Below are 27,426 nucleotides of genomic sequence, written 5' to 3' on the forward strand. Positions count from 1 at the left end.
TATAAACGTCGGCAAGCTAGGAAACAAGCTCTTGTGAGCTGGAAAAAGGGGCCATGCGATCGCATGGCCTGGAAGAACAAATTCCATGCGATGGCATGGCAGTAGGTGGCTGGCCACAACCTAAAAATTTCGCAGTTTGGTGATCAGTTTTATATATCTTTCCTCTATCTCTCACTCGTATAATATATATATATATATATATATATATATATATATATATATATATATATTATAAATTTAATTTTAATTTTAATTTTAATTCTAATAATAAGGGTATGTTAGCGAATGTTGTAAGAGTGTAAGTCAAAATTCTGTCCGTGTAACGCTACGCTATTTTTAATCATTGTAAGTTATGTTCAACCTTTTTAATTTAATGTCTCGTAGCTAAGTTATTATTATGCTTATTTAATGCCGAAGTAATCGTGATGTTGGGCTAAATATTAAAATTGGGTAATTGGGCTTTGTACCATAATTGGGGTTTGGACAAAAGAACGACACTTGTGGAAATTAGACTATGGACTATTAATGGGCTTTATATTTGTTTAATTAAATGATAGTTTGTTAATTTAATATAAAGATTTACAATTGGACGTACCTATAAATAACCATATACACTCGATCGGACACGATGGGCGGGATATTTATAAGTACTAATAATCGTTCATTTAACCGGACACGGGAATGAATTAATAGTTAATAGACTTATTAAAATAGGGGTGAATTATATACAAGGACACTTGGTATAATTATAGTTTAAGTCCCCAATTAGTTGGAATATTTAACTTCGGATATAAGGATAATTTGACGAGGACACTCGCACTTTATATTTATGACTGATGGACTGTTATGGACAAAAATCAGACGGACATATTGAATAATCCAGGACAAAAGAAAATTAACCCATGGTAATAAACTAAAATCAACACGTTAAACATCATGATTACGGAAGTTTAAATAAGCATAATTTATATATTTCATATTTAATTGCACTTTTAATTATCGTACTTTAATTTATTGTCATTTATCGTACCTTTTAATTATCACAATTTTATTTTATCGCACTTTCATTATCGTTATTTACTTTATGCTTTAAATTAAGTTATTTTTAATATTTTACATTAGGTTTTAACTGCGACTTAAGTTTTAAAATCGACAAACCGGTAATTAAACGGTAAAAACCCCCTTTTTATAATAATAATATTTCTTATATATTTTTGTATTTTTACAATTATAGTTTTTAAAAATATAGCGTTAAGCTTGTTTAAATGTTCCCTGTGGACGAACCGGACTTACTAAAAACTACACTACTGTACGATTAGGTACACTGCCTATAAGTGTTGTAGCAAGGTTTAGGTATATCCACTCTATAAATAAATAAATCACTTGTGTAAAATTGTATCGTATTTAATAGTATTTCCTTGTAAAAATTAATACTATTTTATATACACCTCGCATAACACCAGAGGGTCACGTTAAAATTTCTAAATCTTATAAAGTTTGATTGGTTCGACATTCGTAACCGCTTTACACCAATTTTTATCCGAGTCATGGCCAACCCGATAAACCGAACCAGATGTAATTTAACCCATTTTGTGTTTCTTTTGACATGTTACTTAGGTACATTTGTATTTATTGTCTAAAAGATTAAGTATGGATCATGAGAAAGTTGTGGAAAATATTTGCTTTAGTTTAGTTCTAAGCGTTGATCCATTTGATGATTTGGGAAATGATTGAGACTTATAATGTTATGCATAGCGATGGAATTAGTAAGTTAAGGAAATGTCCTATGAGAAAAAGTTTTGTGATTGATGCATTGGAGGTTGAAAAATTGTTTGAGGTATTTAGTGACTGACCCGTATTGCCTTTACATCTCAATTAATAGTTAAAATTGTTTTGCGAAAAGTTATTTGAATTAAGATCAGTCACATCGGAGACTAATTCCTAGTTCAAAAGTTTCTATGACCACTTTTGATTTCAAATCTCAACTGGAAATGAGAAGGTACGTTGTGTTCGATGTAGCGCGTGAAGCTCACGCTCCGCTGCCTCAAAATAACGTGAAGGTACTATTGCTTCCAGATTTCAAATAGTATATATTGTGTTCGATTAAGAGGTGAGTTTTTTGTTTGAAGCAAACGTTTTGAGTAAGTTATTGTGTTCGATCGAGAGGGTATTTAATTTAGGAGCTTCAATATATGCAGGTGAAAAGAATGATTCATTTTGAGAGAGGGTATTTAATTTAGATATGAAGTGTTTAAGATTGAAGATGAATGTGAAGGATTAGGAAAAGTGGAAGATAGTTAAGAAGATGTAATTGCCCTCATGTGTCATGCTGATTGGATTTAACAGAAAAATTTAATGATCGTTACTTGCAGGGACCACCCACACAACTTGTGCAGATTACGGTGATCAACTACATAAAAAAAATACAGGCTTGGCTTGGCGGTATCGAGGTCACCCTTACAACCCTGAGGTTGAGGGTTTGAGTCATGCTTAGGACATTTCGTGGTGTATATATTCGTGTTAGTATTATGTGTGTGTGTGTGTGTGTGAGTTTGCTTTTCAAAAAAAAATAATAATAAAATACAGGGACCACCTGCATAATTTAGGGTAAATCATAATATAGGCTAAATCAGATGGACCTACAACAAAAAATTTTCCTGTAAAAAACTGAAGAGTCTTTTTGTGTAAATTAAGCTAAGTTGCGCTTCTATTAAAGGTATGTTTGTTTACCTCTTAAATGAATGGTTCAACGCTAAATGTTATATATTCATCATTCAGATTGTCTGCTTCTGATATCAGACTGACATATGGTGTTGAATGGTTCATTATTTCAGTGTTAGACAATTTAGAGTTAAAACACTCTCTTAACCATTAATCACATAAATTTTTCTGTAATATCATTCTCAAATTATAACCAGAACACTTATAAATTAAATTTTTTATTCATCTAACACATTACAATAATAACATTACATTAATAAGGTAATTTTAACCAATTCACATAGTTCATTCAATATGAGTTTCGAATGATTTATTTTCATTCATAATCAAATTTATTATTTAAAGACTGTAAACTATTTAGCGCTCATTAACCCTTTCTCTACAAGAGAAAGGGGTTATAAATAGTCAACTTCTTATCTTTTACAAAGTGATCACAAACTTTTTAATTTTTAAAAAGTAACCATAAACTTTCATTATTATTTATAATAAACACTTAACCTTTTAATTTTTATAACTTATAAATAATAATTAACTTTTTACCTTCTACAAAGTAATCACAAAATTTTAAATTTTTAAAAAGTAACTACAAACTTTTATTATTATTAACAATGAACACTTAACCTTCTAATTTTAATTTTTAGAAGTTATAAATAGTTAATTTTTTACCTTTTACAAAACAAACTTTTCAATTTTTATTTTAACTACAACTTAACAAGATAAACAAATTTCATACTCTACATTCCATTCCATTCCATTCCATTCCACATTCATCTAAAATGTAAACCTTATGAATAGTTCCATGTTTAAAAAATGTAAACCTTATGAATAGTTCCATGTTTAAAAGGTAAACCTTATGAATAGTTCCATGTTTCGCTCATTAAATGTCTGCACTCTCCTAACTAAAAGTTCAAGAGACCAAACAGTAACTTCTCTATATTCATAAAAAAAAAAACCCACTACCCCCAAGTAAATCTTCGACGAGCTATATCTTTTCGCTAGACTCGAGTTGCGTTTCACCGACATCACCGTTAAACCAGAAATAATCCACCTTTATCTAAAAGGTAAAGCTTTTGAATAGTGTCCTCTTTCGTGCATTAAACGTTTGTACTCCCCACTTTATACGTTGCACACACAAGGGCCCTTCACTAAAAAGTGCCAAAAATTCAAGGGCTACACCATAAATTCTTTTGGTCAAAAATTAAATATCATAAGGGTCCAATGTAAAAGTTCAAGGGGCCAAACGATAACTTCTCTATATTTTCATAAAAAAGCCACACTACTCCCACCTAAATCTTTGACGGGCTATATCTTATCGCTGGATTCGAGTTACGTTTCATCGATATCAGCGTTAAACCCGAAATAGTTTTACGAATTAAATGTAATAAATTACATTCAAAACGGAGCCTCCGGAGCGAATCAAGGCCTCCTAAACTAGTTCAGTCAAAAACCTAAGCTAAGTTATTAAGCTAAATTCATATGAAACGGCGAATGATTAACGCCGTTAATATGAGGAAACAATCTAATAAACGACTTTCGCTCCATCATTTTCATTTCTTCTGAACAAAAGGAATCAGATTCTCTTTCACACAGTAGATACACAAACAAATATGGCGGCCAAAGGTAGGGTTTCATCATCATATCACTAATACGGATTTGTTTATGTATATTTCATATACATACTCATACACGTCGATTTTGTATGTATATGTGTATATATCATAAATTCGAGTTTACAATAATTTGATTGATTATAACACTTTTCAAAAAAATGATCCTTGATTAATAATTTTACGGCTGTAATTTCGGATATCTGCTGCTTTCGAGTGATTGAAACTACGAATTTTGTTTATTTTAGGCTTTCTGGACTCGAAGCTAATAGTAAATTAGCAGTTGAAATTAGTTCAAGTAGAGTAGTAGTATTATTTTAGGTTAATTTGTTCTTTTCTTTTGCTTATGTTAATATTAATGTTGCTGATAAGGTGTATAGTGTTACAGTCTTATTGCTGCAGTAAGAATGTAAAATAGGTGTTAGTTGAATTTGTGATCATGACATAAAGTTATGTTCGATTGATATTTTGTTGTAAATAACTAGGTATTTTGAGATTTTGCGATTTGTAATTGCAGTAATTATTGAATGTGTGTTTGATGGATATAGATTTGTACTGTCAGTTTGTGACTTGAATTACTGGGAGATTTCTGGTTTTCGAGCTTGTACTGTTAGCTTAGATGATACTTAAATTGTCGAAATGGAGAGTATATACATTTCTTCGATAGACTGTTTTATACTTTACTTGATTGAGGTAAGCTTTTTAGGTTTTGATGATTGTTTGTATTTACAGGTGGTAGCGAATTTTTTACAGTAATATAAAAAGTAAAGCTTCCTGAACCTTCCTTCCTTGGGGAGAAATGTATCTAGCTTTTATTTTCGCTATACCTTTTGAATTGTGTCAGTTTGGTGATGCTACGTTTAACTTATATTCTCGTTCACCTGAAAACTGAAGTAGATTTTCTGTCTTTTCAGTTGCAGGTTTACATGTATGACAATTTGCATGTGCGAATTTCATATATATTACGACATCTAATCTTCAAAAATTTATAGATTTTAGAAGAAAACAGTTGTTGCTTCAACTAAGAACATTAGGTATCTAAAGTGCTCTGGCGGTTTTTGGTCCAAATTTTCATCCAAGTTAAGATGGGGGCTGCCTGTTGTGTTGCTGCTAGAGATAGAACTGTAGTAGATCGATCTGGTAGTGATGTTATAACAAGAAATGATCGGTATTCACCGTCGTGGAGCATTCGGTGGGATAATCGGAGGCGTGTAGCAGGTGAAGATTCATCCACTGATAGTGCTAGTATGAACGATAGATTGGACATTAAATCTCATACAACTGTAGAAACTGCAAATGCAACAGAAGGTAGCCCATTGGAAAGTTCTAGAAGCCTCACTTGGCATAAGTCTTCACTTTCTGAAGAAAATGGGGTTCTTCGGTCAGGTGAGTTTATTTTAATTACTTTATTATGTATTAGGGGGTTGTAGTTACAACCTTGATGATCCCTTTCTTCGCTAGACACTTTTGTCACGTGTTGTATTATTTATCACCCTTACATTGCCTTATCCGTATCTGTAGTTAAATTTTACAGTCATTAAACGCCTGAGTCTTTTGTTGACTAATGGGGCAAAGATGTAAAAGGTGTGAGAATTAATCTTAACAATGATGACAATTTAATAAATAAGTCCGATTCAATGACTGTGGATTTATTACCTCAATAAACTTTTCATTTGCTAAACTGTGCTGTAATGATGTATTACATATGCTCAGATAGCTGTCATGGCTTATATCCAACCGTTAGCTTCATTTCTGACAGATTTTCTTGTGTATCAAAGTGTCAAGTATACGATTATATTCAAACTGTGCCATACGCTGTATTAGTTGTATCTGTGAAGTCACTGTTCAAAATGTAAACCTTTATAAAATTACATTGCGCTTCAGATTATTATATTTCTTACGGAAACTCGATTCATCTATTTGTTCTTGCAGATCCAGTAAGTTTTAAGAATGTTCATGAGGTACGTTACTGAATGATTCAGATTTCTAAATAATGCAAATATCCGTTTCTCATTTTTACCCCGTTATTGTCTTTTTAGGTGAAGGAGACAAGGGGAACTACTGTATCTTTGGAAACGTCTCCAACCAAAATGTCAACACCAACACACTCAATTTCGTCCTTTTCTGCATCTCCATTATCTTCTTCCAGAAGTCAACTCATGCCCCTCTCGAGTTTGACTCCGTCAAGGTGGGCCCGTCGCTCGCCTGGTCACCATTTATTACGTCAAGTATCTGATAGCCGAATCCGAGGAATGATGTCACCCAACTTTTCAATATCTGAAGAGGGTTCACCTTTTATGTACCCTGGTTGGTCCAATAAATCACACACGGGGTCTCATAATGGGTCTTCAGATGGCTGGTCAAATAGAGAGAGGTGGTCTTTTGAAAGCGAGTCTTTTAGGTTTAGTCGTGACAGAGTTAGCCGATCTAGTGGCAGGGTTTACTCCTCTCCAGCCAATGAAATTCAGACATGTGGCGTTTGCTTTAAGCTTTTAACTGACAGATCGTCTTGGAGCAGTCAAAAAATTGTGGCCAGTAATGGGCTTCCACCTGTCGCTGTTATGATATGTGGGCATTTATTCCATGTAGAGTGTTTAGAGAATATGACACCAGAGGTTAACAAATATGATCCTGCTTGCCCAATTTGTACTTTTGGGTCAAAAAAGGTTGTCAAGCTGTCAGAGAAGGCCATGGGAGAATTGGATTTGAAGGGTAAATTCGGAAAGAAATTAAAGAGTCAGGTCGTGGATGGTGGTGATTCAGTTGTGTTTGATCATTTTATGAGTGACAGAGGTCAAAGGATGGGTTCAAATTCAAGCATGAAGAGATCCACAAGTACAGCAAAGCGATTTTTAAAGCGACACTTATCTCTTGGCTACAAACCGAACAAATCTTTGCCAGATAACGGTGTTAAGAAGAAGAGATTTTTCTGGTCAAAATCAAGCAAGGAGTGAGTTTTTTTTTTTTTTTTTTTTTTTCCTCCTATTAAAAGGTACAACCTTTTTCTTTTTCCTTGAATAAATTTTCATCAAAAGTCAACTAGAACCTTTATTACTTGGCTGACTAAAGTTTATTTGAGCTTCTATAATCTAAAAGGGATCAAATTATAAATCATAGCTGCTATAAGGGAACTGGTAAAATGGGTTAAAAATACTTCCAAGTGTTATTTATTGCATCATAATACCTCCTAATATCTTATTCTAAGATTAGTAGCTTATAGTTATCGAATTTTTGTTTGTTCATATTTATATGAAATGCGTTAGTTCATAAAAGTATTAAATATGGATAAAAATGGGTTTTCTAGGTCAACAAACATAAGCTCCTGAAGCATGTATGTATTCAATAAGTAGTTAACAACTTAACATTCTGTATAAAATGTGGTGAAGTAGGACCTTATTTCTAGGAACTTTAAGAATGCAAGTGTCTATATATTGTGTGTATTTTGATGGTAATGACTAATGTTCTTAATTACTCTGTACTTGTTTAGGTAGATTGGTTGATATTTCTAAACGCAGTAGAATGCTTGTCGTGAGTGACGATTCTCTAAAAGACAATTGGAAGCAGGTGAATATATACAGCTGAGGGAAATGATGACTTTAGATGTATTCATTTTCTTTTTACTTGTATTTTGTATTTTGTAAAGTGCTATTATATAATGTGCATTTATTCTTGCATTCAAATGAGTAGTTGTGCATGTATATACTCGTTCAGAGCTCATAAATTTCTCTTTGTATTACGTGTGTTCCAAGTATGAACTGTGGTAGCTTGTCATATTTCTGTGCTTTGGGGATTCTTAAAGTTACTATTGCCTGCCTTATCCTTGTTTCGGGATACCGCAAGCTTCGAATTTTATATCAAAGGAAGCAAAACGCCCAGGTCATTCTGGGTCATGCTTGGTGTTGTAATAAAGGGCCTAGGCCCTATAGATGGGCAAAAAAACCGGATCCAGATCCGATCCGGTGATCCGATCCGGAACCGGATCCAAGCAAAACCGGACACAGCAAAAACCGGATCCAAGCAAAACCGGACACAGCAAAAACCGGATCCAAGCAAAACCGGACACAGCAAAAACCGGATCCGGATCCGAGATCCGATCCGGTTCCACCCGGATCCAGTTTTTCAAGAAAACCGGATTTTTTCCGGATATAAACCGGATTTTATCCGATCCGGTTTGGATCCGGATCCGATCCGGTTTTTCAAAAAACTAGCCGTTTTTTTTTTTTTTTTTTTTTTTTGCATTTTCAGCCTTTTTTTTTGCAGTTTTTTGAGTTTTTTTTTACCATTTTAACCCCACAAAGTCCATTATAAATACATGGTAATGCCTTGGTTGAAAATGCACCAACAAACATTCTCATATTTATTTCTAAATCACTAAATATTCTCTAATCTCTAGTCTAATTATCCCATAATGGATAATTCACAAGCTTCCGTTTCCGGTTCCGCTTCCGTTGGAACATCTTCACAAGGCTACACTACGGCCGATATTGATTACAAAAAAGAAACAAAGTGAGAAGGGGACGTTTGGTCCAAATTCGAGTTGTGTGTAATGAAGGATGGTGCGGAAAAAGCTCGTTGTACACAATGTATGAAGTTCATGGGTGTTTCGGGTAATACAACGTTAAGAAAACATCTTGACAAAAGTTGTAGTGCAAGGCAAGACCCGAGACAACAAACAATGCGGGCCGATGGTTCGATTTTTGAATACGATGCCGAAGCTCTTCGGCAAGATTTGTCAAGGTTTGTCATTCAACAAGCGCTTCCTTGTCAAGGGTTTAGCGGGATTATCGCCTACAACAACCGAAGAGAATTCCGACAATGAACTAAACGAAGTGGGTGAAGGTGACTATGAACCGTTTGATATGGACCAAACCGAAATGAATGTATCGGGTTACCAACAAGCTTACCTTTCTCTAGTTGATGACCCCGCTTTTGAAGACTACGATCGAAGGCACAATCCTCAACGCGCTCAACAAGATAACACATTTGGGTCATTTGACGACTAAAGTATAACGGGTGATGGCCATGCCGAAGCTCGATATACTTTAGTCTTAATACATTATTGGGTGATGGTCATGCCGAAGCTCGAAATGTATTAATTATAATTGTATTGTTCGAATAAAAGTGTTTTTATTTTTATTATTGTATCGTTCGAATAAAAGTGTTATTTATATAATTGTATTGTTCGAATATTGTTATTTATATTATCTATTGTGTTGAGCACTTGAGCGTTATAACTTTTCTTTATACCGATTATATTATTGTTGTCAAACGTTAAAAAAAATAGAACCGGTAAAAATATAATTTGCAAAATCGAATCCTAGTCCAAGAAAAATCCGAAAAAATCCGATCGAGATCCGAAAAAGAACCGGTTCCAGAAAAAAATCCGAAAAAAATCCGACGCCGAGAACCGGAACCGGATCCGGAACCGGTCCCGAAAAATCCGGACAAAAAAATCCGGTTTTTTTTTGTCCGAATCCGGTTTTTTATCCGGTTTGTGCATCTATACTAGGCCCTAGGCGGCTGATTAAGGGTAGCAAAACGTGCTGGTCATTTTGGGTCGTACTCGTTTTACTCCCTACTTCTTAACTACCATTTTGTCTTGCATGTATGTATCAAGTGTATAAAAAACTTTTCCTATTTATTCTAATCTATTTATGAAAGTAAATAACCAATTTGTCACGACCAAGAGAAAATACGGAACTATAGATTTTGAACGGAATCTAATTTTAGGTGTTCAAAAAGGCTATCAAGTACTCCCAACATAGCAAGTACTCAATCTAATGTCTTGGCTATGTACACTTCGTTTAGCACCTTTCACAACATTGGTCATGATTCATTACAGTTGGAACTTACGGTCTAGCAAAAACTGTGTTTCATATTATATGATCACTCTCAATCCCTGCAATTTCTTTTCTAATGGATTCATAATTTGCATATATAACTAACACCAAGTTAACTATCAACTTCTTTCACAAAAAGCGGTGATGACTAGTAACTTCGTTCACACAAAATGTCTTGTATCACTCGATTGCGTTGTTTTGACAAGATAATGATTTTCTAGCCCAAGTTACCCGTCTCATACACTTCCCGCTAGTCAAAACCAACTGCAAAGCAAAAAGTATAGGGCCGCTAACTGACTGTCAGGCTGTCAGCAATATAATTCAATAATCTTTGAAAAAAATAAAAATAAAAGAAGTCCCTGTTGTTAAAGCCTTCAGGTTTGCTTCTACTTACACAAAAAACAAATCCTAACTTTCAAACGCAGAAAAAACATGTTACAATTCTAAAAACGGAACCTTTTTACCTGATATCAAACTAGCTAGACTGCAACAAAAAAGAGTGACCAGTGACATGATGACGATAATAATTAGAATAATTCCAATCAAATCCAATCAAATCCACATTGAAAATTACCGTGAAATATTCTTGCTATTGTCGTCATTCCCGTCATCCAGCATCACAACGACATCACCATCTTCTTCTTCAAGTTGCTCAGGTATCTTCTTGGCCCGTTTATCATCATTGGAAATTGTCATTTCGTCATTCGATACATCAGACAGCTTTCTTTTCTTTCCACCTGCAGGTATGGTCTCGATTCCTGATTCTAGTATTGTTAGCTCGTCGTCATCCTCTTCCATGTTGTTAACGGCTAACTTGGATGTAGATGATGTGCTGGCGCCATTGGTGGTGGTATTAGTATTATCCTTGTTTTCAACCACAGGTGCTGCTGGCGTCCATCCATGAAGAACCATTCCATCAGGTTCCTTCTCTTCATCAAAATCCTCCCTGAGAAAATGCATGTAAAAAAAAGAATTGAAAAACTCTGATAAACCAGTTCCCAACCTCCTATTTTTCCATCTTCAAAAGAATCTTTGGTACCAAAAAGTCAAGAATAATACAGAGTGATAATCCATCAATGACAAAAACTCAAATTAATAGTTGTACATAAACCTGTGCTTGATATTAATGTTGCATACAAGCTCTTGTTGAAGATCTTCAACTGTAATAAATGTTCCACCAGTGATTGCATATGGAAGTTCAGATAACACCTACATAGATTAAGATAAGGATATAAGAAAATGACAAAGGATATGCAAGAAGTCATAACCCCAACTATTTACATTATACGAGTTGATTAGGTTATATTTTCATCTACTAACTAATCAAATACCAACCCTCTAAAATGCTTACCTTATCATAATCAGATTCTTATTTCAATGAACCATCCCAAGATAGTCTAATGTTTGGGGCCCTAACATCCTCAGAAGAGGCCTCGGGTTAAAACCTAAAACCTCAGTAGCACCAAATCTTGAGGCGGCTAGGGAGAAGGGTCGAAAACGATCAAGGGATAGCCCGTTTGGGATGCATACATCCGAGTAAAAAATGCACTCCTTTCCCGGGTAGCATTGACTAAGAAAACCTTATCCGTTTAGGTTTGGACTTCTATTAATCATATCTAACAAAAAGTTCATTTATGAAATTCAAGATGCTTAATCATCATATTTTTAGCATATGGTCTGTTGGAGATTTTCAAAAGTTGGATAAAAAAGTATGCAGATCAATAAATCCACACATACTTGAAGCTACCTTTTACAGCCCATTACCTATGAAGAAAATGGTACCAGATTATAAGACAGAATAATAAAAATTAAGAACAAGAACGTATTGGAAATCCTTCTCCAATTATAGAAAAACTCTTAATAAAAACCTTTCTATTACATAGAGCAACTATCCCTATTTATAGTTGATTAACCTTGTCCATTAAGTAAATCTAGGATAATCAAGTCTAGAATAATCTAGGATAATCAAGTCTAGAATAAATTAGAAGTAATCAAGGAAGAAGCAAAATTGAAAACAATGACGGTTAGCCCACTTGTTCTCCGTTCACACGTTCCACCTCCTCAAATCCATTTGAGATATAATTTCACAAAATAAACCTCTAACTATTACTTTATGTCAAGATTGGTCCAACAATCACCCCCCAATCTTGACCTTGAGTTATCATTTATTTCTTTGAGTCTTCAATCCTTTGAACCCCAAGAATCTCTCATTTCAGCAAACTTTAACTTCGGCAATGCTTTTGTAAGAATATCAGCCCGTTGTTGATCCCCACTGATGTGTTCAACTTTAATCTTCTCCTTTTCAACACACTCTCGTATGAAATGATACCGTGTGTCGATATGCTTACTTCTTCCATGAAATACTGAATTTTTCATCAATGATATTGCTGACTTATTATCAACTTTGATCACAACTTGTTCTTCTTTTCTTCCAGTTATTTCAGCTAAGAGTCCCCTTAACCATATTGCTTGACAAGCTGCTCCAGTAGCAGCCATAAATTCTGCTTCGCAGGATGATAAGGCCACCGTTTGTTGTTTTTGTGAATTCCAAGCAATTGGTCCATCATTAAAGTAGAACATTAATCCAGTAGTACCATTTCCATCATCTGGGTCCACCGAGAAGTTGCTGTCGCTAAATCCAAGTAGGTTATTGCTACCATTCCTTCGATAGTGAATACCCAGGTCTACTGTACCTTTCAAGTACCTGAGAATTTGCTTAACAGCTTGAAGATGAGTAATTTTAGGAGTTTGCATATACCTACTTGCATATCCCACCGAGTATGCAAGATCCGGCCGTGTATGAGATCCGACCGTGTATGAGTGAAATACTGAAGGCATCCAATTGTTTTTCGGTATTCAGTTGCATCAACACATTTGCTGCCATCATCTTTCATCAACTTCAGACCTGGTCCCATTGGATATTTGGTGGAATTGCACTCCCACATTCCTGCTTCCTCTAGGATTCTTTTAGCATATCTTGATTGGTGAATTTTTATTCCATCTATGCCCTGTATTACTTCGAGTCCGAGATAATAAGAAAGTAAGCCCAGATCACTCATCTCGAATTTATCTTCCATTTGCCTTTTGAATTGTTTAATTTTCTCTGAGTTATCCTTCTTGTGTTCTTTTTGTGTATACAGCTTGTTCAAGCTTACACCTTTGAAATCCATACTCCTTTAGAACTCCATCTAATTTTGTATTCCAAGCACGTGGGGCTTGCTTCAAGCCATAGAGAGCCTTTGACAGTCTGTACACCTTTTGTTCCTTCCCCTTTATCACAAAACCTTCCGGTTGAGATACAAAGACTTCTTCCTTGAGGTCACCGTGTAGAAATGCTGTTTTAACATCTAGGTGATGAACATCCCACCCTCTTTGGGCTGCCAAAGCTAGAATAAGTCTAACAGTCTCAAGTCTAGCTACGAGTGCGAATACCTCGTCAAAGTCTACACCATGTGTCTGGATGTAGCCTTTGGCAACTAGCCGTGCGTTATGTCGTGTGACATTTCCTTTTGCATCCCTTTTAATTTTGTATACCCATTTTAGTCCAATAGGTCGGTGTCCCGGGGGTAGATCCATTAACTCCCAAGTATTATTATACCTATATTCTAAAAGACATAGTCCAAGTGAATAGCTCCCGAGGTATTTTCAACTTTTTGCTTTTTTTTTTTTTTTTCAAATTCAACCACAAACCACCCCACACTTTCTCTAAAAAATCAAATCCACCCCCAAACAGGGGGGTAAAGTGTCAATTAACCATTCTCATAAAAAATCTTAAACAAACTCCACCCATATACTCAACGGGCCATATCTTCGCACTCGCAACGAGTTAGCTTTTTTCAGACATAGTCCAAGTGAATAGTTCCCGGGGTATTTTCGACTTTTTGCTTCTTTTTTTTTTTTTTTGCAAATTCAACCACAAACCACCCTACACTTTATCCAAAAAATCAAATTCACCCCCCAAACAGGGGGGTAAAGTGTCAATTAACCATTCTCATAAAAAATCTTAAACAAACTCCACTCAAATACTCAACGGGCCATATCTTCGCACTCGCAACGAGTTAAATTTTTCCTCCACCATCGTTAAACTCGAAATAATTTTAGGAACACAATGTCACTAGCTATACGCAAAACGGGCGCTTTTTAAAAAACGCTAAATATTTGGGGTACTTTTCATACACGTTAATTTCCCGTTAAATTTTTAAAAGTCGACAACTCTATAGCGAAACGCGGAGATGCACATATATTGTTAATTTTAAATAACATTTAAATCTTTCACGAGTTATACCTTTTAGTTCGACTCGAGTTGCGTTTCAACAACATCATCGTTAGCCACAAAAAAAAAAAAATTCAAACTAAACGCAATAAAATACATTAAAAACCGAACCCCCGGCGCGAAGTGAGGGTTCGAACACTAGTTCCTTTCAATAGAAGCTATTTCACCTTTCATAGCTTGCTTCCATTCTTTATGTCTTGTAGCTTCCTTGAAATTTGTTGGTTCTCCTTCAGTAAGAAGATCATATATATCACTTTGATTTTTCCAACCTCGTGGTGGTGTATCATCATATGTCTCCTTTTCTGCCATAGATGGATCTGACTCATTGACTGTATCTGTCGGAAGACGAGACAGCATAGGTCCTCGTTGTTTTACTGTTGTTTCAGGACTGCTAACATCGGAATGGGTTATGCTTTCCTCATTGGTCGATCTTCCTTGACTTGAGGAGTTGCTGCTTTGTGGGCTATATGAGCTACTTGGGCTGCCTGGTTCAGTAGGCCCATTTTCGGAATTTTGATCAGCCGAGACAACTTCACCGGGGTTTATATGTATCACGAATTCTCCTTTGTGATTAGGTTATTGATTGTATTCTACTCCGGAATGCCAATCCCATTTGCGTGCTTCATCAAATTCCACATCTCGACTGATTACTATTTTCATCTTCTCGGGATCATACATACGATGCGCCTTAGTTCCTGGTTCAGTTCCTAAATAAACCATAGGAATACTTCTGTCATCAAGTTTTTTTACTTGATCTGAAGGTACTTTCACATATCCAACACATCCAAACACCCGTAAATGATCAAGATTTGGTCTTCTTCCTTTTAAAGCCTCATATGGTGTTTGATTTTTCAGAATCTTTGTGGGCAACCTGTTTAGAACATAAACCGAGTGACGTACTGCTTCAGCACGGAAACTTTGTGGTATATCCATTGCTTTAAGAATACTCCTTGTTGTGCTCATCATTGTTCGATTTCGCCTTTCAACGATACCATTCTGCTGTGGCGTGTAAGGTGCAGTCAACTGTCTTGTGATTCCAGCATAATCACAATACTGATTGAACTCGTTGGATGTAAATTCTCCTCCCCGATCAGTTCTAAGGACCTTTATTTTCCTTCCATATTGATTTTCAGCAATCGCCTTGAATTTCTTGAATTGCTCAAACGCCTCTCCTTTGGTTTTTAACATGAAAGACCACATAAACCTGCTGTGATCATCAACAATCAGCAGAACGTACCTGTTTCCGGCTTGGGTGGCAAGGGATATGGGTACGCACAGATCTGCATAAACCTGTTCCAGTGGATTTTGGGCTCTAAAAGTTGTCTGAACAGGAAAACTTTGTCGTGAATGTTTCCCTGCTAAACATGCTTCGCAAATCTGTGTAGGGTGATCAATAACCGGCACTCCATCAACTAGATTGTTGGCCCCTAACCGCTTTATTGTATCAAAGTTCACATGACCTAGACGGGCATGCCACAACCATGTTGGATCATCAATCTTGGCATGTAAACAGATTGGTGTCCCAACGTCCAGATTAATTTTATACAACCGATTAGGGGACCTTTGAACCTTCATTAGCAGCGATCCATCTACCTCAAACATATATAAGAAACCATGTTTGATCAAGATTACACAACCCCCTTCTTCAGCTTGCCCAAGACTAAATATGTTAGTCTTTAAGTATGGGATATAAAGTATGTCGGTCAACAAACGTTGTTCACCATTCTTACATGTTAAAAGAATAGATCCTCTTCCTTCTATACACGAGTTATCCCCAAATCTCACTGTACCACCAATATCCGTATCGAGTTTTGAAAACAGTCCTTTGTTTCCTGTCATGTGGTTTGTTGCTCCAGTATCCAAGTACCACATGTTTTCTCCACCATCATGTGACTCATACTTTGCTGGAAAAACCTTCTTTTCACTTAGATGAATTACTTCCTTCTCGCTTCTTTGATTGGCTACGGACATCAATAGTGCAGGCCTGTCATCATTAGCCACTGGTAGTTCGGTTGATCTAGCTTGAGTCAAATTTGCTTGTTCTCTTTTCTTTCGTGTTGGACAATCCGATGAGAAGTGTCCAAATGCATCACATCGAAAACACTGCAGCTTGGATCGATCTTTAGTTAAGTTTTCAGTTGTTTGTCTTCCAGCAGGAGAGTTTTGTCTGCGGACCGAACCCCTTCCTCGACCACCAAATTGTCCACAACCTCGGCCCCTAACTGATAAGGATCAAAGATCTGTTGGAAGACAAACGCTCTTCGCAACAATCAATTAAAAACACCAACGTGTTCTTAATACGGAACAAAACGTAAATAAGCTCTTAAGCTATTACGTAAATATAAATATAAAGAGTATATAACTCAATTTAATTCAAGATGCAATATATCGATTCACGTACAGATGTGGCAGTATATATAATAATAGGACAACCTACCTTAGACTTCTAGGAACGTATGGACTAAGAGTCCTAATACAACTCTAATTTAAGTAATTAAATTAATAATAATAGATAGATATAGATATAGACGATCTTAATAATTAAAATAGGATATTCTTTAGCTTTTTGGGCAAGCAACTCTCGGCTCAATCCAATTTAGCTTTTAGTCCCACATCAGTCTTCCCCAGTTGAAAAGAACTCGTCCTCGAGTTCCAACTCAAATATGACGATATACCCGGATCAAAGATAAACCAATCAATGACAACTCGGTGAAGAGTACAACTCATATAAAATGATATGCCCTGGTCAAATACAAACACACCAATTACAAATTCATTATTGCCATTCCAAATAAGTTTGCGACAACCTCTTGTAAAAGTATTATGCTCTAAAACCTTTTGATCCTTCTCCCCTTCTTGAAAAGAACTCGACCTCGAGTTCTCAATGCCCGGTTTAAACACAAACAGATCTCCTTTATTAATCCTCTTGCTTGCATCCATGGAGTTATTTAAATAAAAATATGACATTTTCTTGTCTACATCATCTTTTGAAACCGCTACAACGTCACCTTTATCATGAATGCCTTCAAAACTCGGAACTACTTTACATATAGATAAATCCTCCTCGTCTTTACCCAAGCATAACAAGTCAAAATCTTTTGTTGCGGATTCGTTACTTTCTTCAACAGTAACAACAACTATATCATTTTGCACCCCCTCTAAAATAATTTCTTTTTCTGGATTCGAGGACACATTTACTGCTTCAACCTGACTCTCCTCAACTTCTTTATCACGCTTCTCCATACGATCAGATTCTGAATTCTTCAACCTCACTATTAAACTTTTCATCGAATCAAAGAACTCTTCTGTATCGAGATTCTCCTTAACAGGTTGACTCTGCTGGTAGAGTTGTGGTTGATAGTAGGGTTGTGGTTATTAGTAGGGTTGATGGTAGGGTTGTGGTTGATAGTAGACGGGGTGTTTATGGTATTGTGGTAGTTCATATTGATGATATTGTTGTGACTCGATCCAAGGTTGTACACCATAAGTAGCTCTTCGGTTTTCTTCTTCATTCCATCGTTGTTTTGCACGCTCGTTGGATTTGTTAACTATATCTAGCGTGTTCTTGAGTCTTTTGAGGACGATAGCGAGATCATGATTTTGATTACTTTTATCGTCGGTCATTGAAACAAGAAAAGAAAAGAAAAAATCGTGTTTTTTTCGGATGAACAGTAACACGACGGTTGAACAGTGATTTCTGACGATGAACAGTGCTCTGACGGATGAACAGTACCTTGAACAGTGATTCTTTTTTTTTTTTGGATATCAAAATCCAAACATGGGAGAGACCCAAGTAATCGAATTAAGATATGTGGAATAAACTATCAAAATCCAAACGTGGGAGAGACCCAACTAATCGGAATGATGATAGGGTGGATCGATTGCTCTGAATACCAATTGATAAGGATCAAAGGACCCGTTGGAAGACAAACGCTCTTCGCAACAAACGATTAAAACACAAACGTGAATTAACCCGGGGAAATACCCACGTAAAACTAATGTTACGTAAAAGAAGAGTATAAACTCAAAACACTTTTTATTAATTCAAGAGATGATAGATTCCTAAGCTACATGTACGTATGTGAATATATATATATAATAAGGATAAACATCAACCACCGATTTATAATCCAGATCCTATAATTAAGTAAATAATTAAATCTAATAACAAATAAATAATGTAAATAAATTAATAGCTTTCTTTTTCTCCAAGCAAGTCTTGGTCAAACTCAAGTGCGTTCCACATCAGTTGATACCAATTGATAAGGATCAAAGATCTGTTGGAAGACAAACGCTCTTCGCAACAATCAATTAAAAACACCAACGTGTTCTTAATACGGAACAAAACGTAAATAAGCTCTTAAGGTATTACGTAAATATAAATATAAAGAGTATATAACTCAATTTAATTCAAGATGCAATATATCGATTCAATAATAGGACAACCTACCTTAGACTTCTAGGAACGTATGGACTAAGAGTCCTAACTTAAAATTAAATTAATAATAATAGATAGATATAGATATAGATATAGACGATCTTAATAATTAAAATAGGATGTTCTTTAGCTTTGTGGTCAAGCAACGCTCGGCTCAATCCAATTTAGCTTTTAGTCCCACATCACTAACCCGGGTGTCTTGGCCATTCCCTCGACCTCGACCAAAGCTGTTTTCCCTTTTCTTTCTTGAGTCCCATCCTTCATAGGAAAACAGAAGTTGGTCATGGCTGTTATTTGTAGTCTTTAGACTGTTTCGTTCTTCGTAAGCTTTTAGCCTACCCACAACTTCCTGGAATTTCACCGTTTTGAGATCAACCAGTTGTTCGATAGTGGCTGCCATATTTAAGAATTTTTCTGGTATGGCAGTTAATATTTTTCTCACCAACGTGGTTTCCTCAATGACGGTTCCAAGTGCAGCTGATTTTGAGGCAATTCCAAAAAGTTTTGCTGCAAAATCATCAATTTTTTCGTTATCTTTCATCCTTGCTGCTTCAAATTCAGCTTTAAGAGTTTGAAGCCTAGCCTCCATTACTCGTTCAACTCCAAGGTGACGGGTCTTGATTGCATCCCAGATTTCCTTCGCATGGGTGCAACTTGCAACTTGAAGAATCAAGTCTTCAGGTAAAGACTGATACAGATAAGCGAGTGCAGCATTATCCTTTTTCTGATCGACATCAGTTTCAGGTTCAATTGATTCCCAGATTCCATGTGCCTTAAAAATCGCTTTAATCCTAAGCGACCAGATGGGATAATTGGTCACAGTTAGGATAGGGCACTGGAACATAAGATGGATGGTATCCTTGATTGCATCCGAGGTATTGATAATATCCCCCATGAATCTGGTCTTCGATCGACGCTCGTATTTTTCTGTCTTAGAATCTGGTGATTGATCTAGTCCTTTTGATCAACAACACGATCCCTTTTGTAACTTAGCTCTGATACCGATTGAAGTAATTGGTACCAGATTATAAGATAGAATAGTAAAATTTAAGAACAAGAACGTATTGGAAATCCTTCTCCAATTATAGAAAAACTCTTAATAAAAACCTTTCTATTACATAGAGCAACTATCCCTATTTATAGTTGATTAACCTTGTCCATTAAGTAAATCTAGAATAATCTAGGATAATCAAGTCTAGAATAAATTAGAAGTAATCAAGGAAGAAGCAAAATTGAAAACAATGACGGCTAGCCCACTCGTTCTCCGTTCACACGTTCCACCTCCTCAAATCCATTTGAGATATAATTTCACAAAATAAACCTCTAACTATTACTTTATGTCAAGATTGGTCCAACCTCCTAATCCATCATACACATAAGTTCATGCCGAATCTAAATTTTGCAAGGACAAAGAACATGAAGCCACTCAGAAGAGAACGCGTACCTTATCAAGATTGGCTTCATAATTAGCAACCATATCTTGGTCTAAGTCATCACCAACTTCGTAAAGAAGCCCTGACCCATGTGTAATCAATGGCAGATTCATGCCAAGCTTTGATGTCACAACTTTCTCCACCACATCCCTAAGCTTGGCGCGGTGAGTATTCACTTCTAGCAATAATGGAGTCTGTTTCAAATTAGATGAGCTTAGTTCTAATAAAAAAGAAGAAAAATATAACTTACTTCCGGTATAAGGCTATATCACACAAAAGATGAACAAACCTTTTAGCTTTTATCACTAAACATGTTAATGTTAAAACTTACCTCAGAACAAACATAGCAGGCTTTGTTCGGCTCAAACGGCTCCACAGGCATAAGAAGCATCTTCCTTGATGGATGTTCGAGACAATATGTCATTCTGCGGAATTATTATTTATTAAGAACTATGTCAAAGAAATAAGACCAACATGACTAACAAATATATTTAATAAAGTTGGCATTTCTATTTTTGTATATAATAAAAAAAAAGTTTCACTTAAATTGCAAGTGAAGAAGAGTAGCAACCTGCAATTCTTTGTATCAGTCTGCAGCACCTTAATTGCCTCTATGACTATCAATCCTGCAATAATAGCATTAGTTGTTGCCACTGCATGCACAATATTTCCGGCAATACCTTTGGCTTCAAAAAGACTGTGCAAAGGAATCCCGAAAGAGGCTGCTCGAATATTTGCAGCAGCCGTCACAAATTCTACAGCTAGACTGTCATCCTTGTCAAAACTCAAACTACCAACCTCCTAAATGACACATCAAAAGAGACAGTCAAATAGGTTTGTAATAAACTTGCTTTAGAACGAGAGGGGGGCTATTTAGAACCAATTCACAAGAATGGGTTGTACAATATACTAAACGGGTCAAACCCTTAGAAGTAGCTGTAGCGGAAATGGTCAAATAGGAAGTCACCCAAAGTATATTTAAAAATATGAAAATCCATCCCGATTATTGTACTCAATGCTCGGATTACCGTTGTAATAAAAAAACCAATTACGAGTGTAGGTAGATTCAATCTACCATCCGGTCTGTTTTAAGCTTTTCTACAAACTCTTAACTCATCAAAAAGTTAGCCAACCCGCCCGTCTTGTCATCTCTTTTCAGATAAAAACAACCAATTCAAACCTTTCGTGGTTGTAATAAAAAAAATACAATTACAAGTGTAGGCCGACTCAATCTAATAAGGTTGTTTTAATCTTTTTTCAAAAAATTTAACTCATTAAATAGTTAACCAACCCGCCCATCTTGTCACCTATTTTGAGATAATAGCAACTGATTCAAACCTCTTGCCTCTTCGAAAAGAATAAATTCAGTGCTGCGAAGAAAACCCTAGAATTTTCCTTGAGGCTCCAGATATCTTGTGGATTCTTCAAGCCCAGGTACGCCATTGCAGACGGTGTAGATAAATTATCAACTGATAATACTTTGTCTGCATTTCCATTTTGTTGAAGAGGTTCATCAGATAAAGCATCTTTAACATAAATAGGCCTCGGTTTGTTGCGGTTTTTCCAAGTTTCCTCATTGGACAAAGCACTTTCGATATTGTGACCAAAAACGTGATCATAAATCCGCTTTCCATACTGTTCGATATCTTCATCCTTTTTACGCTCGAAGACGTCTTCTGAATGATCAGATGAGCTGGAAGCATCATTAGAACGGACGTTGAGATCGTTATCCTGGTTCTTGTCTCCAAATAGTTTAGCGAAAAGCAGGTCTTTAGCCCACACAATACAATGTACAAACTGCACAAAAGAAACATTCACATAAAAGGCCATAAGTATTTTGTGATAAAGCAGATTGAAGTATAAAAGCAAGCTAGGGAAATAATAGTACATGTTACAACCAACTAAATAAGTGTTTAATCCTGGAATTCAGGAAATGTACAGATTTAAGTTTTGAAACTTATTCAGTTTATGTATGAACAAATGATGTTTCGGATGTTTTAAGGGTCAGATAACCAAATCCCATACAAGCTGCAACGAAACTTATTATCTAAGAGTACAGTTAAAATACATACTAGGTTATTAACCACCTCGTTAAATCAATATTAACAGACTTCCACTCCCGTTTCATACAGATTTTCTGCTTTTTCAAAAAAATCTCTTTTTTATACCTATAAAGTATAATCTCTCTTTAAAAATAACCTAAGTTTGTAGCAGAAGCAAATCCAACGCCAAAATATATATCCTGTAATTAGAGTTGACTATTTGATTTTGATTACTTTGTATCACATACACGAATTAACCGCACATTAAAAAACCTTAAAGCCATACTAACGTGTCTTAGAAAAGAGAACCCGACATAGTAGTCAAAAATCTCATTTAAAAGAGCATACGGGATTTATATGTTACTTTTAAATATAAATAAATGTACAAGTAAGTGAAAGCAGCCCTTCATATTACCTTTGATGGAGTACTAGTAATAGTACACACAGGGTAGGTCTTTGGGGCTGGTTTAGGCTGGCACTCATAACACTCCGTTTGTCCCTTAATGTGCACGGTGACCTGAAATGTATAAATAAAAATAAATACACAAAATTTAGTTTTAAATTTGAACAGCACAAGAAATAAAGTAGACACACATGGAAGGTAAGACGTACAAGAGCCAGCAACATACTAAAAGAAAGAATTTACTGAACTAGAGATAACATAACTGTAAATTGAAGTGTTCAATTTTCAAAAAAAAGAGGATAAATCTTGAAGGCAGTTTACCTGACCCAAGAACCCAGTAGTACCACTTTCGACCAAGGGAACATCAGCAGCCAAACAGAGGCGGTTCACATGCCGCCGAGCATCCAAGTTGTCGAGCCCATTCAAAACAACACTGAATTGCTTGAAGAAGTCAACATTGAAGTCCGAATCTTTCACATTTGCATGGTAAGGTGTTATGCTAATCTGGGGCCTAAATCTTAGCACAGCATCACGAGCAACCTGATAACACACACAAAAAACACAAAATAAAATGCATTCAACCAGCAATAAAAGACGTTTTTTTTATAAAAAAAAAAAAAAAAAAAAAAAAAAAAGAGGATAGCATCTGCTCACTTTTGCCTTGGATTGACCAACATGAGACTGACGAAATAAGAACTGCCTATTTAAGTTGCTCACTTCTATTGTGTCCATGTCAATCTGCATTTAAAAACACCAATTTGAAAACCGAGGGTTTAAAAGCTGAACAGCATCAAAAAAATGGGGGTCCAAGTGTCCAACATGTCAGCTAATATAGAAAACTTAATACAGAATATTCTACAACCAGCAAAAAAGGTTTAAAAGACGTTCGTTAAAAGTACTACAAAAAATATCTGGAAAGGGAGTAGGGTCTAAGCTATATAATAACAAGTTAACAAGAACTTGCTTGATGCCACTTGCATTATCAGACCTACAGAAATAAAACTTTCAGAAAAAAAAAAGAGACGAATTCATTACTTGTATGGAATTGTGGATTAATGCGAGTTATCTAATGTAATTAGTCTCGTCTGTTATCATTCGTAACAGACACGGGTAATATTTCAAACTATTCCTGATTAGTTATCACTTTAAATATTACAAGCAATACAAATTTTTCTAGTTTATTGAGCTAAAAAGATCACTCGATAATGTATGGTTGGACTCCGTAATTATGATAAATACATGTTCATCTGCTGAAATTTTAGTATTCCGATATTTCATACTTACATGTCACGTCTTATCTCATTACTCATAAATCAGAACTAGCATTATGTCTTTGCTAAGCCATGTGTACCAATGTGAACATTAGAAGATAAATACCTTTACAAAAAATAGACAAAAAGTTGCAGTAAACAAATCATAGATCACGCTGAAAATCACAAACACCAAATAATAAATAAACAAGATACAGTGGTAGACATCTCTCTCTGCAGATTATTTTGTATCTTGTTAGTATAATAACTGAAGAAACTAGATAAGATTGGTGGCCTCAAAATGTGGCTACATTGTGAGAGATGTCAAGAAATAGAGACATCAGAACCACAAAGAAATAGTAAGTAGTGGCTACTCAGATGCCCTTTAATTACATACCAAATAGATAATAGATAATAAAGTTATAAGCAAATTATCAACTTTAACTCCGGAATAGATAAATCACTAAATTATACTAGTAGTAATTAGTTAGGAAACAAACCATGCAGTGACAATTTACCTATGGCATATTCTAAAACAATAAAAGCCAAATCTTAAACTGCTTTATCAACCTATGTCAATCAATACCTTGGAACTATATGGTAAGTTTGGGGTAATAAATGCAAATCTACTCCTAACAATCCATTGCATCTTACACAAACAAAACATCTTATAGTTTTAATTGTAATCAAGCTAATCAAAGCGAACCAACAATCAAAATGCTCGAATCGCAGACTATATATAAATGAAAAATTAACCCAAATTTATAATTCCACCCAAATTATATTAACATGAGCGTCATGTTAAATTTTTTCGACATGAGCGTCATGCTCGAAATAATTTTACGAACAAAACGATAAAAAGTACGTTTGAAACGGACACTTTTTAAAAAACGCTAAAAACAACGACAGCCCGTATCTTCATTCTCGCCGCGAGTTATATTTTTTCGCCAGCACCGTCAGACTCGAAATAATTTTATCAACAAAACGAAACTAACTACGTTCGAACCGGACAGATTTTAAAAAACAGTAAAGACGACAACACCACCAACGGCGCTTAACACATAAACCGTTTTCTATTCTGTAAATACATAAAACTACGTTAAATATGAATACGCAGGCCGAAAGCTCCCGCCGCATCGCGCGGGCCGGACCCGAACTAGTTAATAATAAAAATGAAGATCTTCAAAGTTTCACAAGTTTTCCATTACAAGCTCCAACAGAAATTTAATATTATATTAAATAATCAATAAAAAACACTTCTATTCAGAATCATATCAGTTACATAATTTGATATATAAGCATAGTCGACTCAGCTTACATCGTTAACAACGTATATAATTCTTAAAGAAAATGCAACTAATATAGCATTATGCAATGAGATGTTCAGACACCTCCTGATTCATTTATGTATACTAAAACTAATTACTCATGAATAAATAGTAACAATGAACAAATATATCAATTTTCATAGAAGTATAATAAAATAGCTAAACCCTAAACACTTCAAAACTACACAGTGAGTATACAATACACTAGCCACTACCTACTCATTAAACATGTATTAATATTAATTTAAATTAATAAGTTAATGACAGTAATACTAATGCTAATTGCAATTATAATAATAAGTGAAGCATAGTTGACTTACGATGTGTATGTCATGAAAACCAGATAGAGCTAGGGTTTTGAGAAGTTCGCAACCGATACCACCAGCACCAACCATAAGCACTTTCGAGCCCTAAAAACAACACAAAATTACTATAAACTGAACAGAATATCTGAATTAGATTCATATAGATAAAGTGAATATAATTAATTAGATACCTTAATTGCAGATAACTGTTGGCCAGACGCCATTGAAACAGAATGATTGTGTGTGTGTGAGTGAGAGAGAGAGAGAGAGAGAGGGTGAAAGAGATGTGATTAAGAAGGTGAAAATGAGAGGGAGAAAAGGCGCCAAAAGATCTGAAGGAAACTGTGCGCTACTCGTCGTGTTTCGTCTGGTAATTTGACTAAAAAGGGAAGAAAATAGAGAGCAAGCGGCTTTTGTGTGTTTCGGCCTCCTTTTCAAGATTCTCAAGCTCCTAAAGTGGATACTCAACCTTCAATTTTTATTTTTATTTTTTTTGTTAGTTGTCTCCACTTTCCATTGTATATTGTGAAAATTGTTTGAAAATATATTCAACTTTCACCAAATTTTTATTGTATGTATTCAATTTTCAGATCTCCTATTGTATGCATTCAACTATTTAAATTGTTCTATTATATGCATTAAGTAACTTATACATCAGGTATCCAGTTAATATGTAAAAAAGTTACGTGATTGGTCCTTCATGGTCACACAAGTTAACACCTGTTAAATTTTTCCGTTAAATTTTTCCGTTAAATCTTATTTAATCCTACTATTCCTTCATCATTTTCAAGAACATATTCATCTTTAAAATACCTTCATCTTCAAAACACCTACATCGCCAATAATTTCAAAAACACATTCATCACCACAAAATCAATCTCTCAAATTAAACATTAAATCAAAACATTCAAAAATAACAGTGCTAAAAGCCTTAAACTTTTTCCAAAAATATATAAAGAAACCACACCTACATTTTGATGTAGCTAACTTAGGGTGATGTTTAACTTTTAACTGTTTAATGTAGTTACATGCACATCAAATAACGATCGCTCCAGAGAAAAAACATATAACTGTAAATGGACATTTGGGAGGCAAAAGATGATGTACTAATTACTACCATCATTCTTCATAACTTTTGTATTTTTGCTGCAGATTTAAGTGAATAAATTAGTATTAACACATTAAGGAGTATGATACAAGTAATTTGTAATCGAGTATGTTGTAAGTAAAGTCCACCTTCTACCGTGAGCAGATCTTCAATTCTCACGCACCCTATGTATACGAAACCTGCTGCTGACTCTAGATCTAATCTTCAATCTCTTATTTCAATCAATTTTCCTTATTATCATCGTTAAAAACAGTAGCAACACTCAACTTAAATTCAAAAATTAAAATCAAAATCTAGATTAACCGTCGATTACATTTCTGATTTGGTGTGGAATATTAGGTTTGCCGACGATGGTACCCCGAATGGCTGTCTGTAGTTGCCGGAAATGGTTGCCGACGGTGATTGGATGCCAGAAGGTGCTTGCCTCTGTTGACTGCTGCCGGAAATTGGTCGGTGGTGGCTGACCGTGATCTTCCTACAGTGTTAAGAAGCTGTACGAAGTGCAAAAAAATAGTACGAAAGTGTGGTGTGTCAAAAGAAGTGGTAGTTGGTTGTAAATGCGTTGAAAGTGGCATTAGTTTGCAGATCTTGTTTATTAATTTTGGTCAGCATGGTGAGTTGTTAATTTTTTTTAGTATGTAACTAGAAAAATATCGACCCGAGCGATGCGGCGGGGCC

At 35.4% G+C, this 27,426-nt stretch overlaps 2 protein-coding genes across 3 annotated transcripts; one reads left to right on the plus strand and one right to left on the minus strand.

Moving 5' to 3' along the window:
- Window positions 1-4,258: 4,258 nt before the first annotated feature.
- On the plus strand, window positions 4,259-8,101 carry LOC139886217 (uncharacterized). Of its 2 annotated transcripts, none has more exons than XM_071869960.1 (5): window positions 4,259-4,341; window positions 5,243-5,714; window positions 6,261-6,289; window positions 6,368-7,278; window positions 7,816-8,101. In XM_071869960.1, the coding sequence occupies exons 2-5, from the start codon at window positions 5,414-5,416 to the stop codon at window positions 7,817-7,819; spliced, it is 1,245 nt and encodes a 414-aa protein (XP_071726061.1). In that variant the 5' UTR covers window positions 4,259-4,341; window positions 5,243-5,413; the 3' UTR covers window positions 7,820-8,101. The 2 variants fall into 2 exon arrangements, with proteins under 2 accessions (XP_071726061.1, XP_071726062.1); XM_071869961.1 differs by lacking the exon at window positions 4,259-4,341 and adding an exon at window positions 5,111-5,129.
- A 2,356-nt stretch (window positions 8,102-10,457) lies between these two features.
- On the minus strand, window positions 10,458-26,056 carry LOC139886218 (SUMO-activating enzyme subunit 2-like). Its single transcript, XM_071869962.1, has 11 exons — window positions 25,832-26,056; window positions 25,656-25,745; window positions 23,412-23,495; window positions 23,079-23,297; window positions 22,770-22,871; window positions 21,651-22,109; window positions 20,884-21,113; window positions 20,644-20,737; window positions 20,324-20,506; window positions 11,280-11,377; window positions 10,458-11,114 (listed from the first exon to the last, which is right to left on the minus strand). The coding sequence occupies exons 1-11, from the start codon at window positions 25,862-25,864 to the stop codon at window positions 10,739-10,741; spliced, it is 1,968 nt and encodes a 655-aa protein (XP_071726063.1). The 5' UTR covers window positions 25,865-26,056; the 3' UTR covers window positions 10,458-10,738.
- Window positions 26,057-27,426: the final 1,370 nt, after the last annotated feature.

This window comes from Rutidosis leptorrhynchoides, chromosome 1 (assembly GCF_046630445.1).
Source record: "Rutidosis leptorrhynchoides isolate AG116_Rl617_1_P2 chromosome 1, CSIRO_AGI_Rlap_v1, whole genome shotgun sequence".
Lineage (NCBI taxonomy): Eukaryota > Viridiplantae > Streptophyta > Magnoliopsida > Asterales > Asteraceae > Rutidosis > Rutidosis leptorrhynchoides.